General features: G+C 37.7%; 1 protein-coding gene across 3 annotated transcripts in view; it reads left to right on the top strand.

Moving 5' to 3' along the window:
• Positions 1–26,260, top strand: part of CDKAL1 (CDK5 regulatory subunit associated protein 1 like 1) — a 704,761-nt gene that overhangs the window by 97,578 nt on the left and 580,923 nt on the right. For 2 of the 3 annotated variants that reach the window (XM_053601906.1, XM_053601907.1), the window contains exons 4-5: positions 12,134–12,244; positions 20,288–20,372. In XM_053601906.1, the coding sequence (XP_053457881.1) occupies positions 12,134–12,244; positions 20,288–20,372 (196 nt within the window). The remainder of the gene's footprint in view (positions 1–12,133; positions 12,245–20,287; positions 20,373–26,260) is intronic. The other variant, XM_053601908.1, reaches the window with a different exon arrangement.

The following is a 26,260-nucleotide window of genomic DNA, read 5'->3' as shown; positions in this document are numbered from 1 at the left end:
ATATGAGTTCTTCCATGCATCTACAATTGCTTGTGGCACAGTTTTGCTTAAATATATCACTGGAAGGGGGGTCTTAGAGTGAACACATCTAATGCTGAAGTGATTCTCTTCTCTGACCTACTCCTCCCTAGAGCATTCATTTAAGTGACTGGTGTCACTCTTTGTATTAGCCTTTTGGGTTGGAAACCTTTAACTTCTCTTTCTGTCAGTTCCTATGTCTAGTCAGTTACCAAGTTCTTTTATTTTTGTAAAACCCTCTTTCTCACTTGAGTCTCCATTTTCTTGTAATTAACAGTGTACCTCTGGCCCTTATGATCTAATCTCTGAACTTTTGAAATAGCCCTTTTCAAGGTAAACATTAGGGCCTCACTCGCCAGGTCCCAGCCTGGGCCTCTGTTGAATAATTGGATGCAAAGACCCTTGGGACCTAAGCCAGCTCTCTGGGAAGCCAGCCCTTGCAGATGAGCCAGATGTCAGTCAGGCTTAGAGGAGAAAACCTGCCCTGTCAGGCCCAGACTCAGGCCTGGAAGCGCCTAGAATCTAGAAAGACCTGATCTCTTAGAGCATAAATGCCATCATCTAAATATAGCTAGTGATAACATTTTGGTGCATTTCCTTCTAATCTATTTTTAGTGTGTAGAGTTTCATTTTTTCTTTTACTTTTTCTATAATTACACTATATGTATAAATTTTCATGACATCTGTTAAATGAAAAAACACGTTTTTTTATGGCATTTTAGTAAGCACAATTTTCTTTTCATTGGTGTGCAATGCAGATGCTCTTCAACTTAGCATGGGGTACATCTCCATAAACTCATTGTAAGTTGAAAATGCATTTCATACACATAACCTGTTGAGCATTATAGCTTAGCTCAGCCTGCCTCAAACTTGCTCAGACACACATTATCCTACATTTGGGCAAAATCAGTTGATAGCACGGTACAGTGTACTGTGTTGGGTGTTTACTCTTGTGATCATGTGGCTGACTGGGTCCTGCAGCTCACTGCCCAGCACCACAACAGAGTGTTGTATGGGAAAAGATCAAACATGAGGTTTTCCTGAATGTATATCGCTTTTGTATAATCCTTAAGGCAAGAAATCCTAAGCTGAACTATCATAAGTTGAGGACCATCTGTATTTCATAGAGTAAAATGTTGCTATCTTTGTTTCTGTTAAAATATGAAGATCCCCTGGAAGAAATAGCAGAGTCTGTATCAGAGCTTGACCCCAACTTTTGCTGGAAGTGATTGTGTGGATTGACTTGATCTTGATGCTTGCTCCTTAGCATGCCGTTCTGCCTCCTTGGTCTTTGCTTGTGTGTTTCTTCATTTATTCATCAAAAAGAAGAGTGTATTTTCTTCTATGACCTGAACTGGCTGTGGGGATTAAAAGATGAATTGTTTATCTAGGGACTATTTATTCATGAATGGTTGCCTGGAACAGTAAGTGATGGTGTGGATCAAGCTTGTGTCTAGTTTTTTTTTTTTTTTAACAGCATTATTGAGATAATTCCTTTTTTATTTTTTTGAAACAGAGTCTCACTGTGTTACATAGGCTAGAGTTCCCTATCATCAGCTTAGCCCACAGCTACCTCAAACTCCTATATTTAAGTGAGCCTCCTGTCTCAGCCTCCTGAGTAGCTGGGACTAGAGGTGCTCACCACCATGCCTGCTAATTTTTTTTTTTTTCTACTTTTTAGTAGAGATGGGGTCACTCTTCTTCAGGCTGGTTTTGAATTGACCTCAAGTGATCCTCCTACCTCAGCCTCGGAGAATGGTGGGATTATAGGCATGAGCCACCGCACCTAGCCACAACCACAGTCAGCTTAAAACATTTTTATTACCCCATGAAGAAATTCTACATCCTTTCGCTGACCCCACTTGGACTTATACCCTCCTGGTCCTACACTGTCACCAGGCTACTTTCAGTGCTATAGATTGTCTCTTTTGACATTTGATTGAAATAGGCTCATACGACATATGTTCTTTTGTGACTGATGTTTGTGACTTAGCATAATGTTTTTAAGATTCATCTATGTTGCATGGATTATCATTTCACTACTTTTTACTGCTGAATAATATTCCATTGCATGAATGTATCCCATTATATATATCAGTTGATGGACATGTGGATGGTTTTCACTTTTTGGCTGTTAGGAATGAAGCTGCTATGAACATTGTTGTACAAGTTTTTATGTAAACATGTTTTCATTTCTCTAGGGTGTGTACTAAGGAAAAGTTTTGCTGGATTGTATGTTAACTCTATGCATAACAATTTGAAGAACTGCTGTATTATTTTGCAAAGCAGTTACACCATTTTATATTTTGATTAGCACATGTGAGGGTTCTAACTTCTTCACATTCTCGCCAACACACAATCACTTTTAAAGTATAGCCATTCTGGTAGATGTGAAGTGGTATCTTATTTAGTTTTGATTTGCATTTCCTTTATGGCAAATGATGTTTCTATGTGCTTATTGGCTATTTATGTCTTTGGAGAAAAGTCTATTCAGATCTCTTACCCATTTTTCAATTGGATTATTTGTCTTCTCATCATTGAATTATAATAGTTCTGTATTTTGTCTCTAGTATTTTTGAAGCAAGATTGGGAATAGAATACATTATATTTGTCTTTTTAATTACAAAAAGTACTGAAGTGAGTAACCAAATAAATTTTGGATTTCTTAAAAGAAGTGGAATTTAAATCTTAAAGGTAGTTTGAAATTAGGAGATGTCAGCATTATTTGAAAAAGGTGATAGCAATAGTACATTTCATAGTTCAAATTCCAGTTAAATAATCTTAGTCTTTTTATTAGGATAATTCACCCTTCTTATGTACATAGTCTCAAATAATTAAATACCCACTTCTCTCCTCATGAAGTCCCCAGCAGTAGTGAGAAATGAGTAAGGTTTTCGAATAATTCTTCTTTCCCAAATAGTCTTATAAGACAGTATTGTTCTTTATCTTATGGCTACTTATTCTTTGTCTCAAATTGATGAAATGTATTTGTAATCTTAGAAAGATGGACTTTATTACTTCTGAATATCATTTCAACAACATTTAGGTGTATAGCTGGCTCATTTTGTTTCTTTCTGGAGGTCACACTCAAAATATCTAATATGGGCACGCATGAGCACTGATAAATCAGAAGGGACATTGGCTTTGAACTGTGTCCTTCATTCTTTGCATTCATGTTTTGTTTTATTCATTAGCTCTTTGGTGATATTCTTCTTTGCACTTTGAAATTTAGCGAACTTATACTTAGTCCAAAGCTTTATTTTTTATATGGATCTTTCCTATCTTGGCCATTTCCTATGGGTATTTTCTTTTTATTTATTAAATTGGTAGCTGTTTTAGCTTGTTTTCTAGGTCAAAATCCAGAAGTGGTTTCTCTGTTATAGATTATATTCTGCAGTAAACTTTCTTCAAGGAGATATTTCTGTACTCTAGAATTGGTGATGATTCTGGAAATGTACTATTCTGAGCAGATGATTCAAGTTATTGATATGTGCTGAACAAGTGAGTGTTGTATATAATCTGAGTGGAAACCAGATATTTTGGCAGTTCACTAGTGAGTGGGTTTCTGTTCGAAAAATTTTCTCCTTTGCTAAATATATGTATTGTTTTTAAAATATTTCAATAAAGAGAAAATATTCTGTGAAATAATCTGATTTGAGTAATTGTATTTTTTAAAACTACTCTTTATTTTTTCATGTGTGGTAAATTCTCATCAAAGTAAATGTTTGGTTGCAAAAAGTAGGAATCTTATTCACCTGATTTTCCATTATGCATAGATTGTGTAAATTATGTGTAGATTACTCTCGACTATTGAAACAACTCTTGCTTTTCTTTGGTTTGTTGCTGATTTTCTGAGTTACTTTAATGGAAACCATAAGAAGAAAAAAGATTATTGCAATGATTTGGTGTAGGTGTGATGTGTTGTGTTATATAAGGGTGGTGGCGGTGGTGATAAATAGCAGATATTGGCTGGGCACAGTGGCTCACACTTGTAATCCTAGCACTCTGAGAGGCTGAGGCATGAGAATATCTTGAACTAAGTAGTTTGAGACCATCCTGAGCCCTGAGCAAGGATGAGACCCCGTCTTTACTAAAAACAGAAAAAATTAGCTGGGCATGGTGATAGGTGCCTATACTCTCAGCTACTCAGGAGGTTCAGGTAGGAGGATCGCTTGAGCCCAGGAGTATGAGGTTGCTGCAAGCTAGGCTAATGCCATGGCATTGTAGCCCAGGTGACAGACAGAGCAAGAGTCCGTCTCAAACAAACAAAGAAACGAACAAGCATCCCAAATAGAGGTATTTCACATTCTTTTGTAGGCAAAAAGCCTTTGTCAGTGGTGGGGTTTGCTGTGCGAGATGAGGAGGGGAAAGGAATGGTTACAGGTTTCTGGTTTCGTCATTTGGGTAGGTCGCTGACATGGAGATGAGGTAGACTGGAAGAGTGAAGTTCAGTCAGTCGCCTGGTGGGTCTCAGGTCTGGTTTTCTGACCTTCTCTGTCCTGTCCTGTGCTGTCCTATGTAGAACTGCATTTCATCGGCATCCTTTCCTTTCGGCTCTTGTGAGTAGATTTAGGGAGTAGGAGGCATGATGGAGGACTGCCGGGTCGGAGTAGGGAGAAGTTAAAGTGTTTTTCTCCCTCTCTCTTGGCTCTGGGTGGTGTCCCAGGAAGTGGCAGTTTCATTCCTGTGGCTTCAGCTCCTATAAGTTCCTTCCTTTGTAGTTTATGTCCCAATGGGCAGCTCCTGCTGTTGTGCTATCCCTTGTGAAATACTCCTGGCTTCTGCGCTTTTATGATACAGACCGAGTTTGCCTTACCTAAAATGCGTAAGATTAGAAGTGTTTTGGATTTTGGTATATTTATATACTTGTTGAGCATCTGTGTTCTCAAATCCGAAATCTGAAATTCTCCATGAACATTTCCTTTGAGCATCACGTAGGTACTCAAAAAGGTTTGGATTTCAGAGCATTTTGGATCTCAGAATTTTGGATTGGGGATAGTCAGTCTCTTCAGTGGTCTCTCCAGCTCTTAGCTGGTCGTGGTTTCCTGCTGAGAAAGTCTGGGAACGGTTTCTCTCCATCCTCTTAGTTTCTGAAATCAGACTAACAAAGACAGATAAACAGGAGAAAACCATTCAGAATTATATTAGTTTGAGTTTTATGTGACATAGGAGCCTTCATAAGGAATTGATCACTAAGAAACAATTAAATCTTAGTATTTTTTATTCTAGGTTGGATGAAGAGTGGTGAGATGTGAGGAAATATGAGATGGTAGAAGAGTGTGATCTAATGGTAATAAACTGAGAGAAACTCAAGTTGGCCTGTTTGGATTCTTCACTGTGCCCCTTCATCTTCAGAGATAAGGATATCCCTTTCCTCCAGGAATAGAAGGACATAACTTATGACATACATCAGGAGAAGATCAGAGAATTTTTCCTAGGTTTTATGACTTGCTTCAGGGGAAGGGATAAGGTCAAAGAGACCTTCCTTCTGCCATTTTCTAAATTCTTTTAGTTTAAAACACTCAGTATGCCAGTGTGCTCTGAGTCCTGTCACTGCTGTTACTTACCTTGGGGTGGCTTCCCCATTTCTCATTTGGGGTCTTGGCTCTTCCCATGCTCATATAACCACATTTTAATATTAATTTTTCTCTGTTTTAATTTCTAGAGTGGCTTTGGTTTTCCTAACTAGAACTTGATGAATACAGTATGAAAATTTGATTTTGTAATTTGTGTCAAGTTGAAGATTTCTGTGATACATCCAGTGGAGATGTTAGGAGAGTTGGGTAGTGAGGTCAAATAAATGTCTGTACTTGAAGTATAAATTTGGGTATCATCTCAGTCTAAGGGTGATATTTAAAACAATGGGAGGAATGGATGGAATCCATTAGTGAAAAAAGAGAAGGGAGTCCAAATCTAGGACTTCAGGGAAATCCAACTCTTGGGGAATGGGGTTGGGGAAAGGGAGATGGAGAAAGTAGAGAGAATAGGGAGGAAAGAGGAAAACTAGGAGAGTGATGCTATCGCGACCATATGGAAAGGGTTGCTGTACTACAGGGGGCATTTTGCCAAACGTCTATGGCATTTGGAATCAGTCACCTTGTTGAAATCAGTTTCAGAGAAATAAGTGGTGAATGGTTGAAGATCTTTGCCAAAATGAAGTGGTAGAAGAGTGAATGGGAAGGCGACATACAGATAGTTCTTTCAGTGTGTTTGTTGATGAAGGGGAGTGGTGAAATGGGGAGACAGTGGGAAATTTTAGGACAAAGTACAGTTTTTGTAATTGCCATTTTATTTTATTTTATTTTTTGAGACAGAGTCTCACTATGTCACCCTTGGTAGTGTGCTGTGTGTGGTGTCACAACTCACAGTATCCTCAAACTCTTGGGCTCAAGCAATTCTCTTGCCTCAGCCTCCCAAGTAGCAGGGACTACAGGCACCCGCCACAGTGCCCAGCTATTTTTTAGAGATAAGGTCTCACTCTGGCTCAGGCTGGGCTAGAACCCGTGAGCTTAGGCAATCCACCCAGCTCCACCTCCCAGGCTGCTGGGATTACAAGCTTAAGTGATTGTCCTGCCTCAGCCTCCCAAGTAGCAGGGACTACAGGCACCCGCCACAGTGCCTGGCTATTTTTTAGAGATAAGGTCTTGCTGTGGCTCAGGCTGGGCTAGAACCCGTGAGCTTAGGCAGTCCACCCACCTCCACCTCCCAGACTGCTGGGATTACAAGCTTAAGTGATTGACTTGCCTCAGCCTCCCAAGTATCTGGGATTACAGGCACCCACCACAATGCCCAGCTATTTTTTTGTTGTATTTGTCATTTTTTTTTTATTATTATTAAATCATAAACACATAGATCATTATACATGGGGTACAATGTGCTGATTTCATATAAGTTGTCATGTTGTTTAGAAGGCCCTGGCCAGGTTTGAACCCACCACCCCCTGTGTATATGGCTGGGGCCCCAACTATGAGCTACAGGTGCTGAGCCAAGCCTTTTTAAGTGTATGTAAGTTTTAAAATAGATTTCAAATAAAAATATACATTATTGTATGTTACATTACACATTATATTCCTTTTTGTTTGTCTCTTATTAGCCTAGTTCCCGCTCCTTCCTCCCAGGTTTGGCAGAGAGCTACAGCTACTAGTTTCTGGTACATATCCAAAAACATTTTTCTGCCAATATAAGAAAATGTGATTATACATTCTGTATTTCCCCCTTTTCTCCCCAGTAGTAGCATACTGTATATATATTTTTAGTGTCTTATTCTTTTCTCTGAACAATATGATCTGGAGATCTCTCTATGTTGGAATATAGAGATTTATTTTGATTTTTCTTGCTTTATAGGAGTCTCCCTTCTGAAGGTACTGAAATGTCTTTGCTACATTACATTTCACTATTACAAATAATACTGCAAAAAATAACCTCGCACGTGTCTAAGTATGTTTGTAGTAAGCTAAAGTCTCAACGGTGGAACTGCTAGATCAGAGGATATACATTTGCAATTTCTTTAGATGCTGTCAAATTGCCGCCAGAGGTGGTGGTCTAGTGTCTGTTCCCATTCATTTAGCAATGAATAAAGAACTTATTTCCTCACTGCTACACTAATACAGTGCATTATCAGGCTTTTGGATTCTTGACAGTCTACTAAGAGAAAAGTGGTGCCTTTTTTTTTTTAAACTTAGATTAATCAAAATTTTCATTTATTAAGAATGAAGTTGAACATTTCTTTGTAAGTTCAGGAACCATATCTGTTTCTTTTTTTGTGAACTCTGAGTTCATATATTTGGCCCAGTTTTTTTCTATTAGATTTTATTCTTTTCAGTTTAAAATTTTACATGTTAGGCCAGGGGCCTAAAAGCTTAGTGCAGCGGTTCTCAACCTGTGGGTCGCAACCCCTTTGGGGGTTTGAACGACCCTTTTACAGGGGTCGCCTGAATACATTCTGCATATCAGATATTTACATTATGATTCATAACAGTAGCAAAATTACAGTTATGAAGTAGCAACGAAAATAATTTTATGGTTGGGGGTCACCACAACATGAGGAACTGTATTAAAGGGTCACAGCATTAGGAAGGTTGAGCACCACTGGCGTAGAGTGTTGGGAACACAGCCTGCGAGATGGGCCTAATGAGTAGTGGCTTTGGATAGGGGGTGGCAGCTAGATTATGAATTACCTTGTAAAGTCCATTTGGTCTTTATATGGGCTCTTGGTTTGTAAAACCTATTTAACATATGGAAGTAGATACCCTATTAGGAATTCTTGAGCCACAGTAATATCTGAAGTAACTATATTACAGGACCAACAGAAGAATTTAATTTGGAATGAGGACAGGGAATATTAGCAATGTTCTTTTCTACACAGTAAGTGAAAGGTCTGTCTTACACTCTGATTTTGATTATGTCCAGGCCTACTCAGCTATATAATTAATTTTCAATAGTTATTGGTAGAGCTTGGCCAGCTATTATTTTTCATTTAAAAGAAAAAAATTTCTTTTCCCTTCACCTTAAGAGTTCAAGCTGACGCTTGGTTTCCTCCTCTTACTTCTGTGAAGCACTCAGCGGGACTATTTTAAAAGAACAAACTCACTATGTGAATAATCTCCCGGAATAAGTGTTTTTTTTCTCAGAACGCCTGTGTTCTACCTCATTTAGAGACTCGCCACACAGCCACCAGCACTACACGGCAGAGGGGCCAGTTCTTCTTCTGAGAATTTCGGAGTGGGAGCATAGGTACCCTTAGTCAGTCTTTCATTCTCCTTGTCCTTCCTCCCTGCCCACTCCTTTTTTCTTTTCTTTTCTCTTCTTTTCTCCTCAGCTTCCCTCTGCTCCAACCCTAGCCAGCCAAATGAGTGTACTGTTTCACAAATGAGTTACATTGCCCTTAGAAAACAGGTTTTGAAAACGCCGGCTACTCCAGGCTGGGCTTTGGAGAGTCCTTGTAAAGAACAATAATAAATGCACATAGAGGGAAACAAACTATCCATTGACCAGAATTTTTAGTTTGTCTTTTATTGGTTTTAGGAGTTACTTTTTTCAAGGTGTATCTTAAAGATGGTTATAGGCTGGGCGAAGTGGCCCACACCTGTAATCCTAGCACTCTGGGAGGCCAAGGTGGGTGATTACTTGAGCTCAGGAGTTTGAGAGCAGCCCGAGCAAAAGTGAGACCCCCATTTCTACTAAAAACAGAAAAACTAGCTGGGTGTTATGGTGAGTGCCTCTTGTCCCAGCTACATAGGAGGCTGAGGTAAGAAGATTGCTTGAGCCCAAGAGTTTGAAGTTGCTCTGAGCTATGATGCCAGGATACTCCATGCAGGGTGACGGAGTGAGACTGTCTCAGAAAAACCCCAGAAAAACAAACAAACAAAAAAAATTTGGTTTAAAATTCTCCTGTTAAGAACCCTCAAAGAACTCAAGCTAAACCTCCCATTTGATCCTGCAGTCTCATTGCTGGGCATCTACTTAGAAGAAAAAAAAATCCTTTTACCACAGGGACACTTGCACTGGACTATTTATTTATTTAATTAATTTATTTTTTTGAGACAGAGTCTCAAGCTGTCACCCTGGGTAGAGTGCAGTGGCATCACAGCTCACAGCAACCTCCAACTCCTGGGCTTAAGCTATTCTCTTGACTCAGCCTCCCAAGTAGCTGGGGCCACAGGTGCCCACCCAAATGCCTGGCTATTTTTTTTTTTTTTTTGGTTGTAGTTGTAGCTGTTTGGTGGGCCCGGGCTGGATTTGAACCCGCCAGCTCTGGTGTATGTGGCTGGCACCTTAGCTGCTTGAGCTACAGGCGCCGAGGCCACTAGACTGTTTATTGAAGTTCAGTTTATAATTGCAAAAATGTGGAAATAGCCTAAATGCCCACCAACCCAGGAATGGATTAACAAGCTGTGGTATATGTATACCATGGAATACTACTATTCAGCCACTAAAAAAGATGGAGATTTTGCATCTTTTGTATTAACCTGGGTGGAAGTGGAACACATTCTTCTTAGTAAAGCATCACAAGAATGGAGAAATAAGAATCCTATGTACTCAATTCTGATATGAGGACAATTAAGGTCCCAGTATACAGTGGAAGGTGGGGAATGGGGAGAGGTGAGAAAGGGAAGGAGGAAAGGGTTGGGAGGAGAAGGAGTGTGGCACACCTTTTGGGGGCCAGACACAAATATAAGAGGGTTCTAACAAAAGCAATAATGTAACCTGGTTCTGTGTACCCTCAATGAATCCCCAACAATAAAAAAAAATTCTATTAAAGTATATTCTGTTCTTGAAGTTTTTAGTAGGCATCCATGATTGTGTTATGTAATAAACTCCTTAGGTATGATTAAAGATGATACAGATTTAAACTGTTTGGACTTGACTTACCTTTCAGAGTTCTGTGGTAAAGAAACTCTCAAAAAATGCTTTTGGGTCTAAAACAGTCAAACTTCTTTCTCTTTTTGTTTTGTTTTTAGTGAACTTTTATTTGTATCAACCCACATACTCTTCTTACCTACATCTATGAATAGACTCCTTTTATTGTTTTATGTTGCTTCTCTGGTTGACTTTCAAATGGAACAGTTGTGTAAGATAAATGTTTTTTCTCCTGAGTAGTGTTGATGTGAACCATGCTGTCTCTTCTATAATGCCACCATTATGCAGAAGCCTGCAGGGGAAAGGGAAGATTGGTAGTTGTGTGAGTCTGCCTGTGCTTTGGGGTAATAATCCTGCATTCATTATTAATTCTCCCTTTATTTCCATGTGTCCCAGGGATTACAGAAGGCCAAGAGCTAACTAGTTCAAAATCTTAGACATTTTGAAAATAGCAAAGTATCTGCTTTTGCAGCCTGATTATTAGTCGTCTTAGAAATATCATGAGGAACCTGAAGGCCATGTAATACTTTTGGTTTTTAGATGTTGTCTGCATTATTTTTGCTCAAGAGGCAAAGAACCACTAATGAGGCATTCTAATTTCCTTAAATTCACCATCTCTGGAGTCAGTGTGTCTGGATTTCTCATCCTGGCCCACCCTCTTACTGTGTGATTTTAGGCAAGTTGCTTTTCTTTTCTACGCCTCAGAATCCTCTTCTGTAAAATTAGGAAGATTACACACAGAAATGAATGTGACATGTGTGGCTCAGTGCTGGACATGTAGTATATACTCAGTACTGTTAGCTGTTGTTATTACTCACCAGATTTTTAGTATTCCAGATTTAAAAATAACTTCTTATGTATATAAAGAAATAGTTTGAAAGTAAATGTGTTTTGATTAAAACAAATTAATAATTTATTTCTCTTTCTTGGTTCAGTGAACACGAAAGCTCTTAGCAGGGAGGAGAAATGTTCCTTTGAAAATGTATATCAGATCACTGTTTCCCTGATGGAACACAGCGGGAAAAGTTGGTTCTCACCTGAAAATGAAAGGACGTTGTTGATTCTAAGCTGTATGGAAAAAGAAAATTAAAAAAAAAAATAAATAAAATTTAAAGGCTTGATTAGTTTTTTAAGAGAAAAAAAAGCAATGCATTCTTTTAAAAACTCAAACATTACGGATGGATGTAAATGAAATATTCATGTGTTTCGTCTCAGGATTAAACTTGAAAACATTATGTAAGTAATGTTGTTGGAAGTTGTTAAAAAATAGAATGTAAAAGATGGACATGAATACTGTGTATTGGAGGACAACTGAAACTTCATCTAACTTTCAAGGGACACACACCTCAAATAATGGTGTATATGTGCTTTTGTAAATTTTCTTTAATCAGAAGAGAATTTCCTGTTTTTCTTTTTCCTTTGTAAAAAACACAAATAAGATGTTAGACATATTCTTTTTACCTTGCTTTGTTTCACCTAATGATATAACAAGGATTGTTACAAATTAGCCTTTAGAGATTATTCTGAACTGGTGCATGATAGTTCAGCTGCAGTGCCCTCATTTATTTCGCCAATCTCCATATAATGGACATGTAAGCTTTCTAGGTTTTTTGCTTGTTAATAATCTCCAATGAGAATATTTGTATATATGTGTATACATGTCCAGCTTGTACATATGGATGTATGGGTATGTGATACAAGTACCCTACAAGCATGTGGAGGAAAAATTCTGATGTACATTTAAATTCCTTGATAGCTGTTCCCATCTGGCCTTCCCAAGAGTCTCATCGGTGTAGACTGCCATCCGCAGAGGACAAGGGTTGCCAGTTTCCCCGTTTCTTTGCTTGCTTTGCTTTGCTTGTACAAGGTAATATCATCCTTCTTAATATTTTCAAGTTCGATAGGAAAATATAAGATCTTATTTCATTTTTTGTTTAAAATACTAAGTGCTGTCAATGTATGTCAGAATAAATTCCTAATGGATCAGAGATCTAAATGCAAAACCGTATGTGTATTAGAAGAGAACATAGGTGAATTCCTTAGTAATTTGAGAGTAGAAGAGAATCATGCACAATGAAAGATAAGGTCAATACATTTGATAGCCTAGAAATAAAAATGTATGAAGAAACGCTATAAAAAAGTAAAATAACAAACTAGGGGAAAAATGTTGAGACTTCTCTTATTGTACAGAATTAATAACTACTGTGGTGTGTGTATATAAGTAAATTAAAACTTGTTATGAAAATGATTATTAGCCTGACAAAAAATGACAAAAAATAGGAACAGATGAAAAATAGAAAATAACTAAAACAGCCCTTAAACATTATAAAAAGTGCTCAACTCATTCATAATTAGAGAAATGCACGTCAGCCCCTTACTGGAATCCTGTTTCTCACCAGACTGGCAAAGTCCAAAGATTTCGTAGCACACTCTGTGCTCCGGAGTGCTATGGGCAAATAGCACCCACATGTCTTGCTCATGGGAGTGCAAAGTAGCACACCCCTTATGGAGGGCTGTTTGGTGGTATGTAATGGAATTTCATATGAATTTATTCTCTGACTCAGTAATCCTACCCTTTTGGACTTGATTCCAAAGGCAAACTGGAAAAAACAAGAATGATACACGCAGAGTACTACTCCTAGCAGCACTATTTGTAATAGCGAAAGACTGTAAAATAATCAAATATTGAAGTCTAGAGTCTGTCCGGCTAGCCTGAAGTTTGCCGCCTTCCTAACTGGCACCAGCAACACTTGGCTTATGTGCGGCTGCGTTTAAGGGGTTATCATGCTCTAGGCCAAATCTCAAAGTAGGTGGAATTCTTTCTTTGGTCTCGTCCAAGTCTGCGCCTTCAGGTGTGGTGCCTACTTCCTGCTTTTCCCTTCCTTGTCCATTCCTGGCCATTTACTTAGTCTTTCTTTCCCTAACAGTTCTTCTCTAATGTTACTTCTCCTTCCAAATTACTAGAGAGCCTGGCATGAATGTTCTGAGTAAGGCAAGACCAAGTGTTAATCGTCTTTAAGATATTTACTCCAATAACCAAAACATCCAATAGTGGTAGTGTTTGTACAATTATTTTATTTGTTCCACCTCTACTCCCCCCAATTAATGTTTGAGATTGGAATGTATTTTAAAATTGATAAGAACATGACTGTAATGTCTCACCCCTCTGGAAGAGCTGTAGCTGTTGATGTGTTGGCATCTTAGAAGCTACGAAATGTGTTCATAAGGGAGTAAATGATGTGGAATCAGTATTCTTTATTGACAAATAGCCATATACAGTTTTCTTTCTCACTTTTGTAGTGAATTTGTTATCTGTATTACTTAATAAAAAGGGTCTCTATTGGGTGATGTTGGTTGGTACAGAGAAAGCAGATACTCTAAAATTGAGAAAAGAAAAAAAGTATGGAGTATTACCATTTTCTTAATACTGTAAACATTTATACAGATCATTCTTGAGCTTCTAGCATTCAACATAACTTATTTGCTCTCTTCTCTCTTCTCTCTCCTCCCTCCTCTGTCCTATCTTTTCTCTCCTCCCTCCTCTCTTCTCCCTCCTCTGTCTTATCTTTTCTCCTCTCCCTCCTCTCTCCTCTCTCTTTTCTCTTCTCCCTCCTCTTGCCTTCTTTCTCTCTCTTTCCTCTCTCTTTCTCCTCTCTTTCCTCCCACCTCCCTCCCCATTCTTCTCCCTCTTCCCCCCTCCCTCTCCCCTCTTCTCTTCCATTAGAGGAGCTCTTCCATCCTGTAACTTCAAATTATCTTCTGTAGGATGGTGATTCTCTCACTTATGTCTTTAGCTTGAAAGAATCCCCTGAACTTCAGTTTCATGTGTACAAATGGCTGATAAATATTTCTAGCTGGATATTTAATAGAAATGCCAGAACAACCCTGTTGATTCCCTGTTTCCCAAATCTGTTTCTGTCTAAACCCTCCCTTTCTCAGTAAATAGCACCATAAACAGCTGATGCTCAGGCTATAATTCTTTTCGTGTTGGTAGGAACCCTGTTTGATTCCTCCTTGCATGTCTCATATGTAATCTGAGTTCTCAGCATGCTACTTTCAGAATATACCTCCAGAGTGTGTTTTCCTCTAGTCTTTGCACGACAGATTCCTTGCCGTCATTTAAGTCTCCATTCAGATTTCAACATCCAAGGGGGGCTTATAGGCTTATAGGCTTATTTTGACCAACTGTCCCAAATTGTTTTCTGTCCTTTACCCTCTTTTATTGTCTTTAATAGCATTGATTGGGGCCCGAAATTATCTTGCTTGTTTCCATATTTTTTTTTTAATTCATTTTTAATTAATTAATTTTGTTTTTGCAGTTTTTGGCTGGGGCTGTGTTTGAACCTGCCACCTCTGGCATATGAGGCTGGCGCCCTACTCCTTTGAGCCACAGGCGCCACCCTTCATTTTTAATTAATTAATTAATTAATTAATTAATTAATTATTTTCTGTTGTTGCAGTTTGGCTGGGGCTGGGTTTGAACCCACCACATTTGGTATATGGGGCTGGCGTCCTACCCACTGAGTTGCAGGCGCTGCCCCCCATTTTTAATTTTTAAAACTAGACTTCCTTTTCGAGAGTGTATCCCTGAAGGTGGAAGTTCTTTTCACAGCCATATTCCCCATACTTGGAGTGGAGCCTGGCACACAACATAAGTCCTTATTCTATGCTGGTTCTTAACTGACTGACTTATGCCTCTGAGTAGAAGTATCTTTTGATAATATTAAATAAGATACACAAAACTGTTCAGAAATAATTAAGATTGTCTTGTGTTCATTGGAGAAGAGATATTGTTTTTGGGGAGGTGGTTTTCTAAAAGTTTATGTAATTTTCTAGATACTTTGGCATAGTCACAGAATTTTTGTTGACTGAAGTTCTGGGTCATCAAGTATATAGTCATGTATCACTTAATGATGCTGCTACCTGCTGGAAAATGTACTTTGGGATTTTATCATTATGTGATCATTATAGCATATATTTACATGCACATATATTTATAACCTATTATGCTACCTACCTAGGCTTTATTGCTCCTAGGGTACAAACTTGTACTGCATGTTACTGTACTTAACTGTAGGTAGTTGTAAGAGTAGTATTTGTGTACCTAAATTTATCTAAACATAGAAAGGTACAATAAAAATATGGTATGTAAGATTAAAAGAACAGTATGCCTGTATAGGGCACTTACCATGAATGGAGCTTGCAGGTCTGGAAGTTGCTGTAATGAGTAAGTGAGTGGTAAGTGAACCTAGGGTATTATTGTATAGTGCTAAGGACTTTATAAATACCATAAACTTAGGCTATACTCAATTTATTAAAAAAAAATTATTTCTCAATAATAAGTTAACCTTAGTTACTATAGTTACTAAGTAAAGTTAGTAACTTTACTATAGTAAAGTTACTATAACTTTTTATTATCTTCTCTTCTGCTAGGTTTAGAATTATATTGTTCTTCCTTTTCCATTTTCTAAAATGATTCATTAGGTTGTTGATATTTTCTCTGTCTGTTTTTCAGATGTAGACATCCAATGTGATAAATTTCCCTCCCAGAACTGCTTTTGCAATATCCCAAAGGTTTTGGTAACTTGTAGCTTCATTGTTGTCAGGTTTGAGAAATTTAACCATTTCCTCCTTTATCTTTTCCTTGACCCAAGTGTCCTTCAGCATAAGGTTCTTTAATTTCCATGCCTTTGTGTGGGGATAAAACATTTTGTTGGAGTTGAGTTCTGCCTTTATTGCCTTGTGGTCTAAGAAGATTTCATTCTTTTAATTTTGTTGAGGATTGATTTGTATCCTGGGATGTGATCTCTTTTAGAGTATGTTCTATGAGCTGTTGAGAAGAATGTATATTCCTTAGCTTTGGGATGGTGTGTTCTGTATATGTCTGTTAAGCCCATTAGTTCTAGAGTCACATTTAAGTTCCTTGTTTCTATGTTTAGTTTCAATTTAGAGGATCTGTCCAGTTCAACCAGAGGGGTGTTAAAGTCCCCAGCTATTATGGTGTTATAGTATATCATATTGTTCAGACTAATTGAGGTCTGTTTCATTTAAGTTGGGCGCATATATATTTAGAATTAAAATGTCCTCTTGGTGTATTGATCCTTTGACCAGAACAAAGGGGCCATCTTTGTCTTTCTTGATTGCAGTTGCTTTAAATCCATGTGTATTTGAAAAGAAGACTGTAACATTTCCTTTCTTCTGATTTCCATTTGCCTGAAATGTTGTTTTCCATCCCTTTACCCTGAGTCTAGATTTGTTCTTCAAGGTTAGGTGTGTTTCCTGTAGACAGCATGTGGATGGCTTGTGCTTTTTGATCCAGTCCGTTGGCCTATTCCTCTTCAGTGGGGATTTCAAGCCATTAACATTTATTGAGAGTATTGGTAAGTGGTTCATCTTATTTTGTGAAAGTCCATTGTTTAGTTTTATCCTTTGTGCCATTGTGGAAACTAGGCTTTGTCCTTTAGTTTCTGGGTGTTTACTTGGCTGGTGGCCCATTGTGATGGTTAGTGTAGAGAATAGATGTAATTATTTCCTACAGAGTTGGTCTTATGGAGAGTTTTCTCAGTGTTTGCATATTAGTAAAAACTTTGATTTCTCCATCAGTTTTGAAGCTTTGCTTAGTAAAATACAAAATTTTAGGCTGAAAATTGTTTCTTCTGGCTTGGAAAGTTTAAGCTGAAAGTTCACTATCACCCCGATGGATCTGTCCCTGGAGGTCAGTTGTAGAGAAAGAAAATTAAAAATACAATTATATTAGGTGAAGAAAAAAATGTATCTTAGCTGTTTATGAGAAATTTATGTGGGAATAATGAGAAAAATAGAAAAATCTCTACCAAAAGAGTGAGAAAAGGAGAAAAATAAGAAACAGAGAATTCCTGTAATCTACCATTTGGGAGGCAGATGTGGGTGGATCACCTGAGCTCTCACGGGTTTGAGACCAGCCTGAGCCGGAGTCAAACCTTGTCTCTAAAAATAGCTGGGCATTGTGGTGGGCGCTGTAGTCCCAGCTACTTGGGCGGCTGAGGGAAGTGAATTGGTTAAGCCCAGGAATTTGAGGTTGCTGTGAGCTATGACACCACCACATTCTACGAAGGGTGACAAAGTGAGAGTCTGTCTCAAAAAATAAAAATAAAAAAAAGAAACAGAGAATAAAAGGGGCTGAAAAACTGTAACAAAAATGGAAGAGCTCTTGCTATTGAAGAAAATAAAAATGAAATAATAAAAATGCAACCAAACTTATGTGTGTATGTGTATTATATTGCAATATATTCCCTGGACACCAGTTGGCGCTTTGGTGTTAGGAGATGGAGAATACACATGTCAGTGGCTGCTGAGATCTTGTCCTGTCTTTCTGATTTAGTTGTTCTCTGTGAGGGCCTGGTTGTTTTCATCAACATTCAGTCCCTACTGGATTAGGGTCCTGGAGTTCTCACCCCCTTCTGTAGGAGGCATGTGTCACAGTGCCCTCTGAAGCAGTTCTCTGAGGTGCATGGGTGGCTGCTGGAGCTCATCAGGCGTGCCAGAGCCAGCCATGCACTAGGACCCCGTGGACCATTGCTACTACACAGCCTTCCCACAGTGGTGGCACCCAGCTAGCAGTCAAGCTGATGAGAGATCCACCCCACCCAGTATTCACTTCTGGCTGCTGGACACTGTTTGAGTCCACCCACTCATTTAAGCCTTCCAAGAGCACTCCAATGAGCGGATTTAGCTCCAGATCAAAAAACTGCAGGACAGCCTTTTCCTGTTCCTAGTCCTTCGGGTGGGCTGGTTGGCCGGTCCCCACCTGCTTCCAAGCACTCGCCTTCTGTGCTGGTTTTCCTCAGCTCCAGACCTCCTCAATGCCTCCTGTAGTCCACCACTGCTTCACTGTCCCCCCTGAGTGATGTTTCCGAGTGGGTTCCCTCAGCCAGAGGTGGTTGGAGTTTTCTTTCCCTGGCTTTGCCTGAGTGGCTAGTAAGGAGATGTTTCTAGTCTGCCATCTTGCTCTGTCCCTCTTCTTAGTTGTTAACTTTATTTGACCTTACCTTCCTATCTTACTGAGATGCTGTTGAAGGGGCTGCCATTTCCCTTTCTTTATAGTAGTCCTATTTTAATGTATAAAGTCATTTTAGGCAGGTAAAGTGTCCAAAAGGAAGGTGTACTAGCATCAAGCACTTCAGATATTTATAAATTCTTTTTAATACTTTTGTGATAGGTTTGGATTATTTGTTGCATTGCCCATGACTTTATTATAGTTTAATTAACCAAATTGGTGATAGGAATAAAAGACTGCCTGAGGTAAATCATTTTTTTTTTTTTACATACATCACAGTTTATTAATCCATTCATGTATTCAAGAGCACTTAGGTTGTTTCCACATCTTTTATTTATTTATTATTAAATCATAGCTGTGTACATTAATGTAATCATGGGGTACCATACACTATACCATTTGACATACCATTTATAGACCATTTGACATATTTTCATTATACTGGTTAACATAGCCTTCCTGGCATTTTCTTAGTTATTGTGTTGAGACATTTATATTCTACATCCAGTAAGTTTCACATGTACCCTTGTAAGATGCACTGTAGGTGTAATCCCACCAATCACCCTACCTCTGCCCATCCTCCACTCTCCCCTCTACTCCCTGTCCGCCTTCCCCATAGTCTTAGGTTATAATTGGGTTATAGCTTTCACATGAAAGCCATAAATTAGTTTCATAGTAGGGATGAGTACATTGGATACTTTTTCTTCCATTCTTGAGATACTTTCCTAAGAAGAATATGTTCCAGCTCCATCCATGTAAACATGAAGGAGGTAAAGTCTCCATCTTTCTTTAAGGCTGCATAATATTCCATGGTGTACATATGCAATTTATTAATCTGTTCGTGGGCTGATGGGCACTTAGGCTTTTTCCATGACTTAGCAATTATGAATTGGACTGCAATAAACATTCTGGTACAAATATCTTTGTTATAATGTGATTTTTGATCTTCTGAGTATATACCTAGTAGAGGAATTGTAGGATCAAATGGCAGGTCTATTTTTAGATCTCTAAGTATTCTTCAAACATCTTTTCAAAAGGAACATACTAGTTTCCATTCCCACCAGCAGTGTAGAAGTGTTCCCTTTTCTCCACATTCACACCAACATCTCTGGTCTTGGGATTTTGTGGTATGGGCTAATCTTACTGAAGTTAGATGATATTGCAAAGTAGTTTTGATTTGCATTTCTCTGATGTAAATCATTAATTTTCAAGGCAGACAAGTTATTTATATATATTTGTATTTTATTTCAGATTAATATGAGGGTACAAGTGATTAGGTTACAACAAGTTATATTTTAATAACTTCTCTCTTTTCTTCTTCTTTTTTTTCCTCTTAGGCTCAGGTGAGGTTCAAACCACCACCTCTGATCTCCCCACTTGTTTCCAAGCACTCGCTTGGAAGGGTTAGCACTCTAACTACTGAACTATGGTGCCCAGCTGATTTTTAGTAACTTCTCAAGTTGAAGAATAGTCAGTGTATGCCAATTACTGTTCCTGACAAATCTTAACAATTGTCCAAAAGGGGAAGTTAATTTTAATTAGATGTAAGATGGGGCTAATTTCACTTTAGTTTTTGGAAGTTATTAAATCCTTAGTCTCAAGGATTCAATATAAAGGAAGAAAATGCTTATCCTGATTACATTTGAAGTGAAAAGATGGAGCCTGGGTTGCACACATTTGTAATATTGCTCAGAATTATTTCTGTATGATAGCAGTTGCCTACCATGTTGTATTTGCCTGTTTACATGACTTTACTCTTTGCTTTTCTCTCCCTTCCCCTAGAAATCCCAGTGCCATCTGAGTAAGCACTTGAATAGTTTTGAATTATTAAATGTGCTGCTTACTTTTCTTTTTTTGTGTTCATTTTGTTAATAGAAAATGCATCAGATGCTGATTTATGGCTCCTGAACAGTTGCACTGTAAAAAACCCAGCAGAAGACCACTTTAGAAACTCAATTAAGTAAGTAGAAGTTGATTGTTTTGTATTTTATATTATATAATCAAAGAAACTTTGATTTTAAAATTTGCTTTTAAAAGACTTCTAAGGTCAATATAAATATTTAGTATATATTATTAAAAATATGAATTGGACTTTTAAGGTTATTGTGTTTTGTGTTATTTTTCTTTTCTTTCTTTTTTTTTTTTTTTTGAGACAGAGTCTCTCTTTGATGGCCTAGGTAGAATGCTGTGGCATCATAGCTCATAGCAACCCCAAACTCCTGGACTCAAGCAATCCTCTTGCCTCAATCTCCTGAGTAGCTGGGATTACAGGCGCCTGCCACAATGCCTGGCTAGTTTTTAGTTTCTCTTATTTTTAATAGAGATGGGGTCTTGCCCTGGCTTAGACTGGTCTTGAATTCCTGAGCTCAGGTGATCCACTGTCCTAGGCCTCCCAGAATGCTATGATTATAGGTGTGAGCCACTGTGCCTGGCTTTAATGTGGACTTTTTTAATAGGTGATTTGAGTATTTGTAATGTTAGCTATAGGTGATTTGAATATTTGTTAAGTATTAACTGTGTGCTTTTCTCAGAGAATCCAGGGTGTACTTTGTGAAATTGCCTGACACTGCCCTTGCCTGTCTTCTCTTTCCTGCCTATTAGCACTGTTCTAGGTGGTATAATAGATATAATGTTAGGGAAGTTGGGCATATAAGTCTTCTTGCTTTGTTCCCTCAAGTTAAAGAGGAAGAAGTATCCTTCTTTTCATAGATGCTTTGAATCTTATTCCACCTCCCTTTGCAGAAGACTCCTTCTGTAAATTATCTCTTCATTCTATATTTTTAACCTCTCCAACCCAATGGGTCCCTTTTCATAGGTATTTAAACATGCCCAGGTCTATTCAGCCCCGTGTACCTCTGTTACATATTGCTCTTTTTTTGTTCTCGACTTCTCAGCCAGGTTTCCAAAAATTCTCCACTTCTTTACTTTTATATTCAGTACCTTCCCCCCTTATTGGTTTTCTTGTGAAATATGTTATGCATACATGAGAGTTTACAAAGCATGTACAGGTTAAATAATAATAATAAACTTAACATCTATGTATCTATCAGCCCAGGGAAGAAATAGAACATTGTCAGATCATAGAAACTACTGTGCGTCCCTTTTTCAATCATAGCTACTACCTAGGGGTAACCTTTTTCTTGATTTCTGTGAGTTGTTCCTTTACTTTTGTTAGTGAATTTATGATTTATAAGTGTATCTTTAAACAACATGTTATAATGTTTAGAACTATTTTGAACTCTATTTCTTGGACTTATGCTGTTTGTGTTCTTCTGAGATTTACTTTTCCTCAGCATTTTACTTTTACATTTATTCATGTTGATGGGTGTAAAATAACTCTGGCCATTCATAAAATTTGCCATAATTTATCCATTGTATTATTGATAGAGCTTTGAGCTTTCCCCAGTGTTTTGCTTTTATGAACACTGCTGCTATGAATATTTAAATGAGTTTTCTGGTGCATATGTGGAAGAATTATTTTAGTATATGCACCTACGAGTTGAATTTTGGGTCACAGATATGTACTCATTCAAACTTTAGTAGGCAGTGCCGATCTCTTTTTCATGAGTGGATGTAACAGCGTTCATTCCTGCCAGTAATGTGTGTTTGTGTTTGTTGTTCTGTATTCTCACCAATACTGATATATACAGACTTAAATTTTTGATATATACAGACTTAAATTTTTGCATGTCTGTTAGTGATTATGGTATCTCCTTATGGTTTATATTTGCATTTCCATGGGTTTATGAATGAGATTGAGCATCTTTTTATATGTCTACTGGCCATTTGGGTTGTTTTTTCTTGTAAAATGGCTTTCCAGGTCTTTTGTTCATTTTGATGTTTTCTTTTTTGAAATACATAAAAGTCTGTACTATTTGTACATACCTGCAAATGGTAGGTATATATCTTATGTGTTCTAATTGGTAAGTATTATACATGGTAAACATATCTTCTCTCAATTGTGGCTTATCTTGTAACTTTCTTTAATGATGTATTTTGATGAAGAGAAATACTAGTTTAAAATTTATCAATCCATTCCTTTTGGTCTGTGTTCTGTTTAGAGATCTTTCCTTACCCTGAGGCTCTTAAGATACTCTCCTATATACTCTTCTAAAAGTTTTATGGCTTTAACCTTTTACATTTAGGTTTATAATCCATCTGGCATTGTTTTTTGTATGTGTCTGGTACCAGCAAGCGGTCTAATTTTGTTTTATGTTTTTCTGTGTAGATATCCAATTGTTTTGTTATCATTCATTTTTTTAAAAAAATTGATTCTTTCCCCTTTTATCTGTACATTACCCCCACTTTCATATGTTGAGTGTCCGTACAAGTTCGGTTCTGTTCCTGCATTCTCTGTCTCATTCCATTGCTGTATTTGTTTATTCTCATTCTTGTTCTGCAGTCATAAGCAGCATAGATTTATATTAAGTAGAGATATTTGGTAGTGCCTACTAGCTTTCAGTTCTTGTTTACAAGTGTCTTGTGTCTTGGCTCTTTCACTGCCTTTCTGTATAAACTTGCTATCAGTTTTTAACAAAGAATACCATAGTACTTTTCATTGTGATTATCAGATCTTTCAATGACTGTGAGGATAATTGAATCTTCCCAGTTGTGTTTTCTAACTCATGAATTGAGGTATTTCGGTCTACTCTGACATGTTGAGCTGTTCTAGTATCGTTAACAAAAGTAATCTATCCTTTTCCTCTTTTACCTGTGCAGTAAATATTTTTCTATCTTTATACCATTGTAAGTGGTAAACTTTAACACGTTTTTATTTTCTAACAGTATTTGCTCCCATGGTCTCAGAGGAATAATTGTAACATTAGCGTGAAGGATAGCTGTATGTAAGGAAGAGCGCAGAGGAGGAGTCCAGTTAGGATGCAGTAGTTTATGTTCAGATGGTTTCATCTAAAGTGGTGGTGTTCACAGCCAGGGTAACACAGTGACACCCATCTCTACAAAAAAATTAAAAAGTTATCCAGCCATGGTGGCAAATGCCTTTAGTTCCAGCTACTCAGGAGGCTGAGGCAGGATGATCACTTAAGCTCTGGAGGTAGAAGCTGCAGTGAGCTAAGATCATGCCACTACCCTCAAGCCTGGGCAACAGAGTGAGTCCCTGTCTCTAAAAAATAAAATATAATAACTAAAAAATAAAATGGAGGCATTCAAAGTTGGAAGGAAGAATTCTTTACACATTCAATGTTGTTGCAGATGACTCCAAAGTCTCTGGCTACAATGAAGTAAGGAATTCCAGAGAGGAAGTTTAATTTGAGAAGTGACATGTTTTGGTTTTGAGCATGTTGTATTTGACATTACAGCTAAATATTTTACTTATTTATTTATTTTTTTTGTAGAGACTGAGTCTCACTTTATGGCCCTTGGTAGAGTGCTATGGCATCACACAGCTCACAGCAACCTCCAACTCCTGAGCTTAAGCGATTCTCTTGCCTCAGCCTCCCAAGTAGCTGGGACCATTTTTTATTTTTATTTGTTTTTTGCAGTTTTTGGCTGGGGCTGGGTTTGAACCACCACCTTCGGTATACGGGGCTGGTGCCCTACTCCTTTGAGCCACAGGCGCCACCCCTACAGCTAAATATTTTAATAAGGTAATGAATATACTTGAGCTTTATTGAGTGTCTTCAATGTGTCAGGCACTGTTTGAATTGGTTATTATCTAGCTTAATTCTTGCAGCCTATCTATGAGTTGTAGATTCCATTTTTATTCCTGTTTTAATAGCAGAGCAACATCTCTTTTACAGATGAAGTTTTCAAAGGCTGTTCAGTTCATAAATGGTGGGATGAAATTTTACCTAGGCATTCTGGCTAGGTAGAGTTTGTATGCTTAACTATTCCATTACTGTGCTTCCCTGATAAAGATAGCTGATGAGCAGATGTAGAATTGACACAGATAACAAACAGGTTGACACTTGAAATACAGATTTAATATTGTTTGCATGGAAGTAATAGTTGAATATGATGGGATCCTTAACTCAGAATGGAAGAAGAACATAGGAGTTTTTACCTGAGCTATGGCAGGAGGAAAGGGAAGGAGAAGAGTTAGGGTCACATTTAGGAGCAGGAAGAATTAAACTAGAGTAGAGAATGGTTCATTAGATGCTGTTCATTTTTCTGTTTTTTTTCCCTATATAGGAAGGGTAAATAAGATAGTGCTACTAGAGAATGCAGTTTCCATGATTATCAATTTTATAATGTAATCAATAGGCATACCTCTAGACTGTTTCTAAAAGTTTATTTAAAAACTCCAATATAGGGTCGGTGCCTATAGCTCAGTGGCTAGGTGCCGACCACATACACCAGAGCTGATGGGTTCAAATCCAGCCTGGGCCTGCCAAACAACAGGTGGCAGGTGCCTGTAGTCCCAGCTACCTGGGAGGCTGAGGCAAGAGAATCGCTTAAGCCCAAGAGTTTGAGGTTATTGTGAGCTGTGATGTCACAGTACTCTACTAAGGACGAATAGTGAGACTTTGTCTCAAAACAAAAACAAAAACAAAAAAAAAACAATGTAACTGTGTCAATGGATTTTGTCATACACACACACATACATACATACATACACCGCCATACATGTACCACTGTGAACATGGTTCAAAGCAATGACACATAACAAAAATTTGTCATTTTAACAAGACAAAGCTAGTGGTAGCAAGCAGCTTCCTTTGTGTACTATTTTACTTTCTGAAAAATATTTTCAAAAATCTTAAAAGAATATTATTAATATATATGATTAAGTATTTTTAATGATTTTGAAGGCTTTTGATCATCACAACTAGATTTTATTAAGCTAGCACTTGAACTAACCTTTGATTTGTTTCCAGAATAAATATAGTCCTGTAAAAGGCACAATACTAGTTAACATTAAGAAAACATCAGATTCAAGTGGCATCTATACCTTTGAAGACTTTCAGTGATAAGATTATTGCTTTATTTAGATTCTTTTCCACTTGATCTCAACTACTTCCTAGCAGAAAAATACAGAAATGAACAGTTTCTGTCACGCCATACATTTGTACTTCCATTCCCCCCCCCCCCCCCAACTCCAGCCTGACCCTTTGGCCTCCTCTCTTGCATGTATTTTGTTTTTTTTTCTCTGTGAGCAGGGTGAAATTTAAATTCTAGGAGGGGCTGATAGTATATGTTTTCTTCTTATGTTGCACCCAATCCTTTACAACAGGGTGGGACCTATTTTTTCTAATCTTGACCTCCTACCCATTTTCCTTCACTTGACCATTCATAGTGAGTGTCATCATCTCTGATCATCAGCTTTCATTTTCCTTCCAAGGTATTCTCTGTATTTAATAGTTGTTTTTAGTTACGTATCTATCACTTCATTTTTGTCTCTATTGAGCCAACACATAGGAGACCACCTTGTTTTAACAGGAATAAAGAAAGATAACTCTAAGGAACTTAATTGTCTTTCATGTTATTAATACAGTCTCATTGATGAAGATTTGGGAATTGTGAATTTGTGACCAGACAGCCATGGCCTGAATTCTTTTTTCTTGTTGTTCTTTTGAAGTATTTTTTCCTAAGGTTTAATAGTATTTGTATTATTGATATTCAGATTGATGAAAGAGTAGGAATTTTAAGTAGCAAAAATAGAGGGGAGAATGATTTCTTATGGCTGCCTTTTGAATTTGAAATCTTAAATGTTATTGCCTGCACTGCTTTAGAAAAAATTGCTAATGAGCCTCAAGTCATGTGATGGCAGCCTGTTGCATAAGTACTGTTTCCTCTTGCGCTTTTGTCAGTTGCCCAGCCTTTATTTAAAGGGTATGGCCTTTAAGTTGAAAGGTTCTTAAGTAAATGAAAAAGATCAAAAGTTTCAAA

The sequence above is a fragment of the Nycticebus coucang genome, chromosome 9 (genome assembly GCF_027406575.1).
Source record: "Nycticebus coucang isolate mNycCou1 chromosome 9, mNycCou1.pri, whole genome shotgun sequence".
Lineage (NCBI taxonomy): Eukaryota > Metazoa > Chordata > Mammalia > Primates > Lorisidae > Nycticebus > Nycticebus coucang.
Note: the sequence above shows the minus strand (reverse complement) of the source record. Positions and strands in the feature narration are given on the sequence as shown.